Genomic DNA, 15,739 nt, shown 5'->3' with positions numbered 1-15,739 from the left:
TCGTGCAAACGGAAACACACACATATAAATTTGAACGGATGGTGGTTTGGCCTCTGGGGTCATCAACGCAATAATCAGTCCTGGGTCCAGGTCTTACAATAATACGAGATTCCCTATATGAGAAATTCACTAAAAAGTACCGCGATGTAAGGCACATTACTAAGAAATCAGTAGATGATATGTTTCAAAAAACGTCATTGTGATAGGTAAGGGAAATAAGGGATTAAATTATTCACGTTTCTCCTTCAACGTTACCAAATTGACCTCCCCCACATGAGGAATCGCTGTGGCCATCCTACTATTTCTGCCCCACTGGAAAACATCAATTTAACCCCACCTAATTGGCGTGGATTCTTATCTATGAATTAAGAAAGTAAATTTAACGTTATAAATACTGTATTCACTACACCCCTTTTTGGAGCGATTGTCTCAATTTGTTCGGTCATGAAAAGAGTAATGTGGTCTTATGTGATCGTTGAGTAATGTGCACACTATGAAGTAATACGATAACAAAGCATTAAAATGGTTATTAGCTTTCCAAACATTCAACATCGATTAAAGCAGGATAAAAAATGCAATCATCGCGATAACTTACAGATTCATGTGTGATACCATACGACAGGGCTATAAGCAACATTAACATGCAACTCAACATATTGCAGTATTGTACACTAATGTAAAGATTGTGATCAAAACATAATACCCCCGCTACAACAAACCTGTTGACCAAGCATGTTTCAAACTGCATAATCAAATCTTTAGATGTATTTCCTATTTAAATATCATTAGGTTAGGTTTGCTGTTGCAGAGAAGTTATCAAAATGTTTTAGTGAAATGTTAATAACTTAGTATGAAATAAATCCATTTGTCAAAGGTTATCCAAATATTTCCACTTATTTTTGTAGCAAATAAAAAGCTACAATTAATATTTATACATTGTCGTATTGTAATAAAATATTTAAATTTATATTATACAATGTGAATAATATTTACAAACGAAATACATAAATTAAATTACCCTCCGCAAGGATAATAACGGATATTTTAATTGCTATATAAACACTAGTGTTTATAATATAGTCAATGATATGTTCTGTATTTAACGCTTTATCGTCGCTATAACCAAATTTCTTAGAACAATCATATACCATAGTACAAATTGCACATTAATGCATAAGTGGTTCATAAGTTGTTGCTATGGTCAGGTATGATTCAACTTGATGGCATGGGAATATTGCAATTCCCTTAAAATGGCGGCTTTTAGGATTTGTATGTGAAGTCATGACCGTTTAACCTTATACAGGGTGTTCAAAAAAGGTGGGGATATAATTTACGTATCGATTCGTTGGGTCAAAATAAAGAGAAAATCACTAATAAAGTTTTTTTTCAAAATCGCTTCGTTAACCAGATGACCGCCGTTTTGTATTTTTTTCGTAATCATTTTCATCTTTGCATTTTTTAAAGCGATCTTTATGAAACTTGATATGTATGTTAAGGTAGAAAATGCAGATGTTATAAACAAAAATCATTTAGATTCAACCAAAAATTTCAAAATGGCGGCCGTTTTAAATGTTAAAACTTAAATTACCCAAAAATGGCTGATTTTATGAAAAATGTCAAGGACGCAATTATTTAGAATTTTTAATACTCTATCAACTGACATCAAGTTTAAAAAGATCGAATATGAAATAGCTGAACTATTAAGATTTTTAGTTGTAAAATGTGGTAGAATAAGGCAGAAACTAGACAGGTTTGCCCCATTTTACAACTAAAGATCGTAATATTTTAGCTATTTCTTATTCGATTTTTTTAACTTGGTATCGCTTGATAGAAAATTAAAAATTCAAAGTAAAAGTATTTTTGAAAATTTTTTCTAAAATCAGCCATTTTGGAGTAATTTGAGTTTTAAAATTTAACACGGCCGCCATTTTGAAATTTTAGGTTGAATCAAGATGATTTTTTTCCTAACATTTGTCTCGTCTATCTTAACATACATACCAAGTTTCACAAAGATTGGTAGAGAAAAATCAAAGATATGCTTACCGGTATGTAAAAAAATACAAAATGGTGGATATCTGGTTAACGAAGGGATTTTTGAAAAAAAACTTTATACTAAATTTTCTCTTTATTTTGACACAAGGAATCACTACGTCAATTATGTCCCCTATTTTTTGAACACGCTGTATATTAAACACCGAGGTTATGTTACCTCTCGTTCATGATAAAATCGCTTAAAAATTAATCATATCTGGTGGAACCACGGGCACATGTGTGTTAAAATTTGGTTATGACTTACAGGCAATGAGAGAACCAGAGACCTCAAGGGGTCAGATGCGGCGGCTCTGGCACGACGAGTGTCCTTCAGTGACCTTGGGTCCACACCGGGGGAGACGGAGGGAGGCCAACTCATGAGTCCGGTATACCACCGAGGCTCGGCTCTCACACAGTCTCTGGGTAAGTCCTACCCTCGTATCCTACGATGATACACATTATCATCTATGTAGATAGTCTGTATGCGATATACGATATTTTGGTTCTGAAACAATTTGATTTTCGATACGATACTTACAATACCTTACTCCTGAGTTGGTCCTAACAGATTACGTGTTTCGGCGCTCCTATATTCCGGATGTCTTCCAATGGAGGGGCGAGCCAAAGTCCCGAGGTGCTTTACGCGGATATGTCGGGTTGCTCTGTACCCCAACTAGCATTATCACATAGCTTAAAGTCATTGGTGATTGGTGGGATTTGAACCTGCGTCCTCGGGGAGGGAGACCACCTACTCTTTACGACTAGACCCAGCTTGCTCCCCGCTTCGACGACGCGACGTCGTCGCCTAAAATATCATGATCAACGCAGGCTGACATTGCGGAGTAGGGAATTTTAATTTTCATTCATCGTTACAGTGATCCAAAAAACGACACCACCATAAAATTGTTGTCCAAGACCCAACATGGTTTTGGTTTTACTTATTGTATGTACAGTGGTACGAACAGTACAGGAGTACGAATTAAAGACTAACCGTGATATATAACTCAAGGAAAATGTGTGCGAGTTTATATTGTGCAAAACAACTTTGCCGTAATTTTGTATCTCTAAACTTTTACTTTGTAGTGATTGAAAATATAAGCCACGCCTTTTCAAACTACTAAGGGAATTTGACTGGACGGGGCTTCAATCATAAATAAACCCCTACTTGTAAATCCTGTATCCGTGATTCGCAACGGAACAAAGACGTTGACTAGAAATATGTGGTTCTGAGGGAAACGTAGTTATATACACATGCCTCACGATAATTGAAGTAAGAAATCTCCACTATACCATTGAGTTTTCACAAATTTATTTGGATTAATTTGATCAGCTACTAATGTCAGTGCTAATTTTACTTGGATAGAAATACTTTGACCGTGTTCATAATCCACTTTTTTTAAATTTCAGCCAAGTATTTTCAGTGGTGTTTGCGTCCAGAAGAAACAGATACAAGGTCAAACCTATAGACAACCCATAACATGAAATCGTATAAATCGATAAATTTATCCAATCGCACCGGTCTAAAACGTATTCGTATATGTATAGAGGGAGGAAAAAAGTGCCGGGACGGTTAAATATTTCAAAAAGTAATAAAGATAGAGCTTCAAAACATGGTGCACATTACCTGGGCATTTAAGTCATCTCAACACATTCAGTGATGCGCTACCTCCTCGGGGGGCGGTCTGCTAGGAGTCAGAAGAAAATCTTAAATAAAAGCATAGGTTGATATACACATAAAATTAAAGGTCTTTCATTGTAAAATACACTGCCACAAACCCGAACTCAATCGGACTACCGAGTCAAAAATGACAGCTATTCTAGATGCATTGAATTTGTATTGTTATACGCATAGCTTCTCAGGGTGCCTACATCCCCCTACAAGTCCGCTTGAAGTCAGAAGAAAATCATAAACGTATGCATAGGTCGATGTGAACATAGAATTAAAGGTGTTTATTAGTAGAATACAATGCCGCAAATTTGAGCTCAAAAGAACTACTGGTTAAAATAGGGCAGGCGCTCAAAGATTCAGAAGGGCAGATTTAATAAATCTTTAAACGGCTGCCATTTTTGACTCGGTTGACCGTTTAAGTTCGTTTAAGGCATTGTATTTTACTATCAAAGGCCTTTATTTTTATGTGCATATCAACCTATGCTTACATTTAAGATTTTTTTGTTTTTGTGACTCCTAGCGGGCCGTCCCCCTGAGGAGGTAGCGCATCATTAAATAATGTGTTAAAAAGATGTTAATGCCCAGGACCTGTGTATCAAGTTTTGATGCTTTATCTGTACCACATTTTGAAATATTAAACTGTCCCGGGACTTTTTTCACCCTGTATATGTATATATATATATATATATATATATAAATATATATGTATGTATGTAAGTATGTTCGTATGACACCTTATTGCTAAGTTGGTATAAATATTTGCATAATCAGACCTGATTTTTCCGGAACTTCCAGGGACCACATCCACCATGGGTCGGCAGCGAAGATTGTCACGTTCCACCGTAGCCCCCTCCCAGAGCTACGCCATACAAGAGGCATTCGGTATGTAGATACGATTACAGTGGAGATTTTCTGTCAACTTTTTTCTACAGTTACCTTACAAAGTGGGTTTCCTTGCACTGATTATAGAACGTGAAGTAGCTAATTGCGGCATTTACTTACTTTTGCCGCACTTCAGTATTCCAACCAAACAACACAAAACATCGTTTTATTAGGCCCATGTTACGTATACGCTTGAAAATAATTTGGCAACGTAACACAAATAGTTATTTGAGTGCGGCAAAAGTAAGTAAATACAGCAATTAGCTACTTTGCGTGCTACAATCAGTACAAGGAAGCCCACTTTTTCAGGTAACTGTAGGAAAAATATAAAGTGTAACGCGAGCGCAAAGTTCCATATCATCTGGAAATTTATGGCTTTTTGCCGATGACGCCTGTCACCTAGTCCCAGGCCCAAATCGAAACATCACGATTGAAAACGCCCAAACTGGCTTGCTTGAAATGTCAACTTGGTGTAGCAAAAATCATCTGGTCCTAAATTCTAGTAAAACCAAATTAATGGAATTTTATAACAGGAAGAAGCCTGAACCACCTCCGATATTGACCTTGGACGGGGTGCTACTTGAAACCTGTAGTGAAACCAAATACTTGGGCCTACACATTACGGAGAAACATTGGGGAACACATGTCGATGCAATAGCGCCCAGACTGTCATCTGTCACCTACCTGCTGTTTAGACTTCAAAAGCTGGTTGACATCGAGATTCTCCTTAAGGTTTATTATGGCTGTTTTCATAGCATAATCTCATATGGTTTGGTATTTTGGGGTGGTTGTAGTGAGGCAAAACGCATCTTCATCCTTCAAAAGCGTGCAATTAGAAGAATATGTGGAGTCCATAGACGGACACACTGTAAACCTTTGTTCCAAGAACTGAACATCCTCACACTTCCGTCCCTCTTTATATTGGAATCCGCATTGCTTGTTAAGAAGAACCCCAATATTTTTGTAACAAACAGCATGGTCCACAATTACAATACAAGAAGAGCAACAAATCCACATGTACCTCGAGTAAATTCCACCCTTGCAAGCAAGAGCCCTTACTTCAATAGTATAAAAATTTACAATAAATTGCCTCAATACATCACACAAGAGCCCTCTATCAACAAATTCAAGAACCCGCTAAAAACTTTCTTAAGTCAAGTGGCCTACTACAGTGTTGACGAAATGTATGTCTAGGCCATGTACAATCTTGAAGAGGAAATGAATCCATCTATATAAATTAATATGAAGAAATGTATAAAAACCTGACGACCACGTCGCTGATGCGATACCAGTGGGAATTCTCCAAGTATCCAAGTATCCAAGTAAGTGCCACTTCGCACACTAGTTGCACAAATAACAATGATCCAACTTATGTCAATATTTGTTTACTATGAAATTTAAATGATCCTATTGTTCTTTCGATATTTTCGTCAGCTGTTAAATCATCGTCCTACAAAATCAATTTTTTGTATACTTAAAAATTAACTAGTCTAATGATTCATTTAATTTGGGATAAATTTTGATGATTATAAGTTTATATTATTTGAGGAATTATTGTGACAACTTTCCATCACGATTAATACAAGCAAATTTTATATATTAAATACGTTTCGGGATTTGAAGTCTGATCCCGCCCTTAAGTGAGGAACCAATTATGACCACGTTGTTTTGGCTTGGTTCGTGTAGGCTACTAATATTATTTTGTTTAAGATATTTTATTATCTAAGAATGGGGTCAGATTCCAGATCTCGAAGCGTCTTTGAAAATTGTTTTACTGATCTCAAAGTAAATTTCTACAATAATCCCTTGAATAACATGTAATGCTTTTGTCATTGCTATTGTCGGATATGTCTTCCTATACCGATCGCAGGTCCACTGAACGAAGCACCTTGCGGGAAGGTCGGCGAAGACGTTATTCCAGGGACTCCATTGCCATCCTCCCCGGGACCTTCACCATCAGACGACGTAAGACTGCCATTAAGTACGTCTCTGGAGGAGGAGGACGAGGACCAAGAGGACCAATTAGAGGACTCTACAGGAGGCATTCCTCCATACGTCGATAAAAATGTTAGTAGAGAGCAACAGAGTGAATGATACTGTTTAGATACAATATCTAACAACTGGTATGATTCCAATGATAATGAATATTACGATAACTGATTATAACAAATATGGCTCTTTGATGACGTAATGGCCATTATGGGAATTTTGTATTAATTCTTATTTACATTTTATAATAATATAAGAAATATTTTGTTTTAATCATACACATATCAGTTTTACCTTGGATTGAACTGCTTCAAAGGCAGTACTTTTGCATTATGGTGGTGAGCATTTAAATTGTTAATAAAACTCTACATGCATCGCAAATATTTTAAAATTAGCAGTGAATTTAAAGCATATTTCTGTGTTTGAGGTTTTATGCCACAGAGATTAACAAAATGCATCCTCTCACTTGGTCATTTGGACATTTCATCAATCTGTTAATCTAAAATATTAACGTTCCTAATATATTTTTTAACTTTCTAAAGTTTAGGGTTAAATTATAAACCCTCCTCCCAACCGGTAGGTGATTTATAATTTAATTAAATCATTGATTCAATGTGGGTAGCAAGTCTATTAAAATCTGCATGACAACTGTTTGGACACACGATCAAGTGATGTAAAAGCATTAATTGGTTTATCGATTTGATTAATTTCATGTTTCCATCGGGATATAAAGGCAATGAAGTGTATAGGGAAACAGTCGAGGGGAGGGAGCCAGTACGGGGTCACGGGCAGGGTAGTAGGAAGGTTTATAATATATTCATAACTATTGACCCCAATTTTAGCACCAGTTTCTCTGAGCAAATGCGTGAGTGTATGAGTCGACAACAATATATTATTTCTTTAACAAGTTTCCCAACCAGCTACTACTTGTCACTTTGAATGTTTCTCACCACCTTAAAAGTGTATACAAATTTAGTTTGCAAGGAAGAAGACACTTAATTGTTTTTATTCTTTTCAAAAATTATTCATATGATTAACAACATACATATTTATAAAGAAATAGTACACTATCATTATTATAAAGCTGAAGCATGTAAATTCCGAATTAATGTTTAAATGTGTTACCTCAGTAAATAAAAATATACAATAAATAATATAAAAAAATACAACCATGGCAATGATTAACGCACAATAACTGTATATAATCGCCGGGCTCTGCTTCTTTAAGTCGATTAGGTTGGTTTTAGTTTAAACGTATGGTTATTTACTTGTTCATTAATGTATTTTAAACTTATTAAATGAAACTATAATCATAACTATTTTATAATACTCTAAACTTATAATATAATAGTTTTTCATTTATCGGTAATTAGTAAACTAATCATTGCAATCAAACAATCAACTAATCAACTAATCAGACCTTTGAGACCTTGCATTGAAAAAAATGTAATTAGAAAAACGTTCACAGCGGTTTTCAAATTGCAGTACAATTGTGATCGTTTCTGGGGTTTTATTTACTACAGAACGTCATTTCACTATTTTCACAAGTCATCGAATAAAAAGTTAAAAAGATCAACTGCTAGAATATTTTTTTTTTGTATTTTTAAATCATTTCTGTTTTATAATTCAACAAAATATGTAATAAAAACATAAGCATTTAACATTGATATAAACAGTGGTAAATAGCAGTTAACTGTTTAAAGGCCTTTCTCTATTGGTCTGATTTTCAGAGTAGTACTGCGGATAGTCGAAGTACTTACTCGTGCGGACGTTAATCCACTCTAGGGAGTATCGCATCCACAGTGCATGCCTATAAATATCCACAATTCGTGACCTCCTAGTAGTTGGATTACAGGACGACGCCACCCGTTCCAGTTTTAATTTAAAGTAATTTAGAGAGAAAAGTGCATAAAAGGGGTCTTGAAATTTATGACTTTAAAAGACAGTTCTAATCTAGTTTCTACAAACCACAGACCATTCATAATAAAATATGTTTCAATTAATGTCTATTTTAACGAGTTAACGATTGCCTTTGGATCGTCAATGATATATTGTCAGTTCGTGATATATCAGCCGCTGATATCTAGGGTATCAATTATTGATCAGTCAGGTGGGCGTGCAGTGGTGCAGTTCGACTGTTTAACACTAAGACAGTCACAGTGGTAAACTTTACGATTCGTGGAAACAGCAGGGTCTATCATATCAGATAGCCTTTTTCAGTTATGACCACTAGAATGAATTAAGCTAAATCCAAATACACCTGTCACAGCAAACCTGCAGACTAAGCGAAATTCCATTTGCCTGATTTGATTTTCACTTAAATCGATTTAATAACATTAGGTTTGACAAGTACTTAGGTTTGCCGCTTTATAAAAGTAAAATATAACAGTTTACTTGTTCTCCATAAGAATAACAAGGGAATTTTAAATTTACAATTTTTTAATTTTCTCCGTAACCAATAACTGTACAAAACACCTCAATACAGTATATTGTATTATTCGCTTTTAAGCTGTTCAAAATGTTTGGGAGAGAAATTTGGAAAATGTTATGTTTTAGTATCAAAAATTAGAGAAAAACAATTTTTATCCCGTTAACCCCGATCGCATGATCCGATCGCGAACTCGTTTGAATAACATAGATTTACAAGTCGGTACCAAATTTCATAAAAATCGGGGTTTTTTACTCGAGTTATCGCTGTAACAGACACACACATAGATATATATGAATTCAAACTGATGGAGTTATAGGCCTCTGGAGACAACAAAACGAAAAAGGAAGTTGGTCCCGGGTCTTACTATGAGATCTACGGTAAAAGTTTGTTCCTTACATGGGACCTTCACTAAAAATAATCCTAAATCACCCTAATTATTCTTGAATTTTAAATGCCATTTGACACTAAAGTATTGCCTCGTACCATTTTATGGACCAGACGATCCTTCAAGAAAAGCTTCATTCATGGACTAGGCCTACTATGTGCGAACATTTCACGTTGACATTGCTTCACAGCCAAAGGACTCGACGTTTGATCTTACAATAATTACACCTACTTACCCTAGTGCGAATGTGGTTGCATAAGCCAACTTTTAAATATCAGTCAAAAGCAAAACGAGACAAATACGGATGGTTTATAGGAAACCCTGAAATGTTAATATTTCAATTGATTCTCAAGTTAAACTGTGAATATTATTAGGAGGGCCAGTAAGATAATCATGTCAGTAACTATATGTGTAGACCAAATTTGAATTTTGAAGGTCTCGGGTTTTGCTTTTAGGCCCCTTCAAATCCTAATCTTAGTAAGCGATGTGTTCAAAAATGTTGAGTGTAGGACTTTCGGCCTGGGGTGATTATGAGGAACTTACCCTCCGCAACAAACAATAGGGAACATAGGTAGCTCTGAGTCTGTTGCTCCCGAAAGATTCCCTATAGGTTAATTTCAAAGGTTTTGTGGATAAAAGGAAGTAGGGAAGGGGAGATAGGGGTGTGTGACACAGCAAGCTGGGCAAAAACTATGAATAGGATTCTGGATTAGTACTTCCAGGAAGGACCTGAGCCCCAGGGCACTCTAGAGCAGGCATTAGATGGATTTAATTCAATGTCTAGACTGGCTTAGCCACAAACACCGAGCTTGAAATTGTTCATTTAAACAGTTTTTAACCGACTTTAACGACAATTTGACCACGTATGGGTCAGCCCAAAAAGTTAAAGATACCAAAACAGTGGTGTATGTATAAATTTACCATTATATTAGTTAAATACGTTATAGTTTTTATAGACAGGCTACTGTAGAAGGTGGGGACAACATCCGCCTTACATAATATATGTATTAAAGTTTTATAAACCATTTATAAATTAAATAAATTATTTACACGAAACGTGTACACGTTATTTGAAAAAGCATTTATACGATGAATTTAACTTTTACAGAATGTTTATACGACGTATACATGTATACTTAAAAATAACAATCGGTTGCATGTTAAAAATGTTATTATTACTGTACAAAAAAAAGCAATTGCGTGACTCTATTTTAACTACTTTCACGTTACCGAATCTTTCGTAAAATTTGTCATGTGGAACGATCTGTGGTGACAAAAGTTAATTAAGACTTGTTTGCCATAGGAGTTAAACATTGAAACAAATTTAAACGTTGAGTAAATCAAGAATTTCCAGACCACTTAACATGAAGAAAACTATTTTTTTTTATTTAGGACTCCTTTCTACCCTAGTTAAAAATTGCTTAACACCACCTCACCATTTCATAGGTACTATACCATTAAACATTTTGATTAACAATAATTGTACACTTGTTTTTTACAGTAACAAATATGGTGCTTAAGCGTAACAAATGAACAAACAACCACACCCATATCAGACAAACAGATACAATTGAGTTGTTAGGCTTAAAATAAAATAAAAATTAAACTATGCTAAACAAAAAAACAATGAATCAGCGAAATTCTAATTTTATTAATTTAATTGGTCATAATCCTTTTGGTAAATCCGGAAAGGCAATTTATTTTATAGATGGAGGCGTCTATTTAAATCTTACATTGGCTAATATCTAACATGGACTTAGATCCAAAATAAAATTATTTTTGTCACATTTAAAATAATTCCAACGAAATCCAAAAGACAACTCCTTAGTATCAACCAAATACGGGGTGAGTCTTCTAAGCTATCCTAAACAGATTGCAGACAAACAGCTTGACTTACAGAGATGAAACAAAACTTTTCCCCACGAATTCATACGCAAGGAACAACGTAAAAAGTTTTTTTAACATATGTCATGTTATGCATAGTTTTTAGCTCTAGACTAGACAAGCAATTTAGTGAAAACAGAACTCCTTTATCTCTATCCGTTTCAAAATGGCGGCCATTTGTATTGAAAATATTAATTGATATTTACAGAATACCCTGTTAAAACCACTAAACCTGTTTTCGTTCTGTTTAAAAATTCTTAATCCTCGTGAGTTCTGCTTTAATATTATATGTAATATGTCAAAGTTTTAAAAACTAAATATTTTTTCAATGATTTTTTTTATATTGGTAGCCATGTAAATAAAAAAATTTAAATATAAACATATGTCAAATGGCGTATCATTTTGAAGGTATTGCAAAAAAAACTTATAAATTTAAACCCATCTTTAGTAGTTTTCTAGTAATTAACCAAAAACTCCAATTGCCCATATACAACCTATGTTAAACGTGCAGTACTGGAGATTAGTGGATGCAGATACACTTTTCAATACAGTCCTGCACGTTTACATTTGAAAACTCTAAGATTCTAACCCTGGTATCAACCACGTTGTTCCTTGTATATGAATTAGTGGGGAAAAGTTTTTTTTTTCATCTCTGTATGTCAAGCCGTTTGTCTGCAATCTGTTTAGGACACCTTAGAAGACTCATCCTGTATATTTCAATATATCTCGCTTAATTGGTATAACATTTTCATCTTATAATATAATTAGATATAATAATATATCTAATCCAATATGAATCTGTGAATTTCATTCAACAATCAATGCAATTTGCAATATAATAATTGGAACACATAATTCAACATTGTATTTACAAAAAAAATCAGTTGGATAGAATTAAATTTAATGTTTTATTAGGTAAAATATCAGAGGAAATGTGTCAAAATTAACTTTTACTGAACACTTTTATATTTAGCGTACGTGGCCAACGAAATAAAGAATTCAATTTCCAATTACTACAAGTATTTTACATTTAAATATTTCGTAATACAGTTAAATAGGCACCCTTTAGTGATGAAATGCACAATTTTATATTCTTTTACTAGGTACTTTACACAATTACTTTTATATTTAGCGCACACGGCCAAAGAAATAAAGAATTCAAGTTCAAATTGCTACAGGTATTTTACATTTAAATTGTTCGCAATACAGTTCAACAGGCACCCTCTAGTGATAAAATGCACTATTTTGTATTGTTTTACTACTGTACACGAAAATCTGTTATTTTTATATTTAGCGTGTGCGGCAAACGAAATAAAGAACTCAAGTTCTAACAATTACATTGAAATCTTTCATAATGTGACATATGACTATAAAGTCATATGGTTCTTAATTATTATTATGTTGTTTTTTGTAAACAATGTTTTAGTAAACAAACTTACTTGTAGCTCATTAAATGGAATTCCTTATCTAAATATTTAGTTTTATTTTAAAACAAGAAACATAATGTACAATTCAAAGCAAAGACAGTTGATGTCTTTGACTTTAAACAATTTTTTTCCTCAACTATCTTTTACCTAGGGTGGTTCACTTGTTTGCGAAGCATGTTTAAAAAGTTGTATTTCTCCAAGTACAATTATCGATAAAAATTAGTTTTTTAGAAAATCACTATCAAAATATCCCATAAAAAGAAGCATAACTGATGAATTATATGTAGTAGACATTTACATATTTTTGTATTTTAAATGTTGAAACAAAACGACGTTTATTTGTGGCGGATATTCACTACCACCATCACACCATCACTTCCTGAATCTTTAATGCCAAAGATTACAGTAATATTCTAGAACAATAGTAATGTATTTCTTAGAAGGCTTGGCCCATGCCTCCTGTGTCGACGACCCTGACTACTACCCCACAAGTATTTCTGGGAGATTCCTGGGATTTAATGGGTAAAGTGCAAGCTGAGGTCAGGTACCTGCTCCCGAGAAACCTACCCTTTACAACACACAATAGGGGCAGCCCAGGCCGAGTCAGGGGCAGCGCAGGCCGAGTCAGGGGCAGCGCAGGCCGAGTCAGGGGCAGCGCAGGCCGAGTCAGGGGCAGCGCAGGCCGAGTCAGGGGCAGCGCAGGCCGAAAGTCCGTTTCCCAAAAATGTTAAATGTGGATGGCGCACTTAACAGGTAAAATAGTTTCTAGTATGATATATATAAAAAAAAATCAAAATTTCCCTTCAGATTACATGTTTATAAGATTAGAAACTAACATATACAGGGTGATTTGTACTAAGTGTGACAAAATTTTTTTGATGTAAGTACAAAGTAAATGAAGTGTGATGATGCATATGTTCCAAGTCTCAAAATTAGCGTCCCAAAAAATTATTTTTCCTACAGTTACCTAACAATGTACATGTTCTCTCACTGATTTGAGAAAGCGAAGTGGCCAATTCGCTCATCAGTGAGACAATGTTAACATTGTCTCACTCTAATTACTTTAACGTCGTATGCGCGCGAAATACGTTGGCAGCACTGGCTGTAAATCAGCTGGTCAGCTGTTGTACTTTTGTATTTGTCACTTCACATTAAATGTTATATTAAAATTTCACTTCTGTGTAAAAATAGGTTATGTTTCTTCACAAATTTATTTGTTTTATGGTAACTGTAGGAAAAGTATAATGTGAAACTCGAGTTCAAAGAACAAATTCCTCACTCGAGAAACCATTCCTCACTCGCCTACGACTCGTGGGTAAGGATTTCTCTCGAGTGAGTCAATTGCTCACCTTTCTCACTAGTTGCACAAATAACTATTATGTTTTTCAAAAATAACCATGGTTTTAAACTTAATACAGCGATTTCTCAATTACCTGTATATGGATTTGAGTAGATAATGTCATTTTCGTGTTCTACATTAAATTTTGAACAAGAATAATGGAGAAATGACGGAGGATCAGTTGTAAAAATTCCATTGTAAATAGATTCAAAGATAAAAATTAAGATATTTGATACAAATTTTAAAAACCAAGGTCTATTGTATTTTTCACACCCTGTATATAAGAAAGTGTCGGAATATGTTAAAAACTGCGCCATTTTATAAGCTTTCCAAACATATGCTACACTGTTGATGTTTAGATATTTTTTTTGTTTGTTTTAGTGGTTTGAATACCAGAAAACAGGGAACTTTTTACTGTTTTTACTGTTCATGTTGAATTAAAAACACATCTTTTGCTTAATACATGCCGACTTTCTATGTTTTAAATGTTAAAGACACCATGCTTTGTAGTCTTCAAACCATTAACGCGTACATAAGCAGACATAAACCTCAATAGTGTAGCATATCGTTGGAAAGCTTATAAAATGGCGCAGTTTTTAACATATTCCGACACTTTCTTGTATACAGGGTGTAAAAAATGCAATATACCATTGTTTTTCCTATTTTTATCAAACATCTTAATTTTTATCTTTGAATCTATTTACAATGGAGTTTTTACAACTGATCCTCCGTCATTTTCTATTATTCTTGTTCAAAATTTAATGTAGAACACGAAAATTACATTATCTACTCAAATCCATATACAGGTAATTGAGAAATCGATGTATTAAGTTTAAAAGCATGGTTATTTTTGAAAAACATAAAATAATTTTTTGGGAAGCTAATTTTTAGACTTGGAACATATTATATGTATCATCACACTTCATTTACTTTGTACTTACACCAAACAAATTTTGTCACACTGAGTACAAATCACCCTGTATTCTTCCCATTGATTACATTTAAATGGAACATTTATTAGGTGTTTCTAAAGTTGCCACAAGCCTACGTGCCGTGAGGTGGGCACGTCGATGTAGTAACACTTCGGCCCAGTAACATTTCGGCCAAACTCAAATTTCTTAGAAAAACAGTATCACTTCGTCCCACTCGCTTTTACAGATGATTAAATAAGCTAATGGAGTAACATTTCGGCCCGGCGAAAAATTGACAAGGGTTGAGGAACGCAGTTCAGGTAGTAGGAGGTACATGACCTGTATACTTTGCAACCACCCTCTGGTGGAATGTCGCCCAACCGTCACCCCTTGCATCCTCTGACCTCACATGACGGAGAATCGGTGGAATCTTACCTAACCTAACCTAACCTGTCAAATATTTTGTTGGGACGAAGTGTTACTAGTGGGCAGGTAGAGAGTTGGACCGTAGGCCACATCTGAGGGTTTCGGGCCGAAATGTTACGACACGGGCACGTCTCGTTTTGATGATTTGAAATATGGCCTATCATAACAGCAATGGCGTCTTGGCAATCAATTTACTATAAATAATTTATTATACAGGGTGACAAAAAAGTCTGGAAACGGCTTAATATCTTTTTAACTAAATCCGTTAGAAAAGTCAAACTTTTCACATCAACTTACATGTATAAAAACTACTTTTTCCAAGCATTTTCATGTTTTTACCTCTACCAGGGGACGACCCATGAGGA

The 15,739-nt window shown here is 34.7% G+C and overlaps 1 protein-coding gene across 1 annotated transcript in view; it reads left to right on the top strand.

Moving 5' to 3' along the window:
- LOC129006006 (anoctamin-4-like) overlaps window positions 1-15,739 on the top strand; it is a 69,677-nt gene that overhangs the window by 19,072 nt on the left and 34,866 nt on the right. The window contains exons 3-6 of the mRNA XM_054435093.1: window positions 2,299-2,454; window positions 4,496-4,582; window positions 6,453-6,649; window positions 13,139-13,384. Of these exons, the coding sequence (XP_054291068.1) occupies window positions 2,299-2,454; window positions 4,496-4,582; window positions 6,453-6,649; window positions 13,139-13,384 (686 nt within the window). The remainder of the gene's footprint in view (window positions 1-2,298; window positions 2,455-4,495; window positions 4,583-6,452; window positions 6,650-13,138; window positions 13,385-15,739) is intronic.

This window comes from Macrosteles quadrilineatus, unplaced genomic scaffold (genome assembly GCF_028750875.1).
Source record: "Macrosteles quadrilineatus isolate MER2022 unplaced genomic scaffold, UCM_ALF_1.0 Scaffold_54__1_contigs__length_841927, whole genome shotgun sequence".
Lineage (NCBI taxonomy): Eukaryota > Metazoa > Arthropoda > Insecta > Hemiptera > Cicadellidae > Macrosteles > Macrosteles quadrilineatus.
Note: the sequence above shows the minus strand (reverse complement) of the source record. Positions and strands in the feature narration are given on the sequence as shown.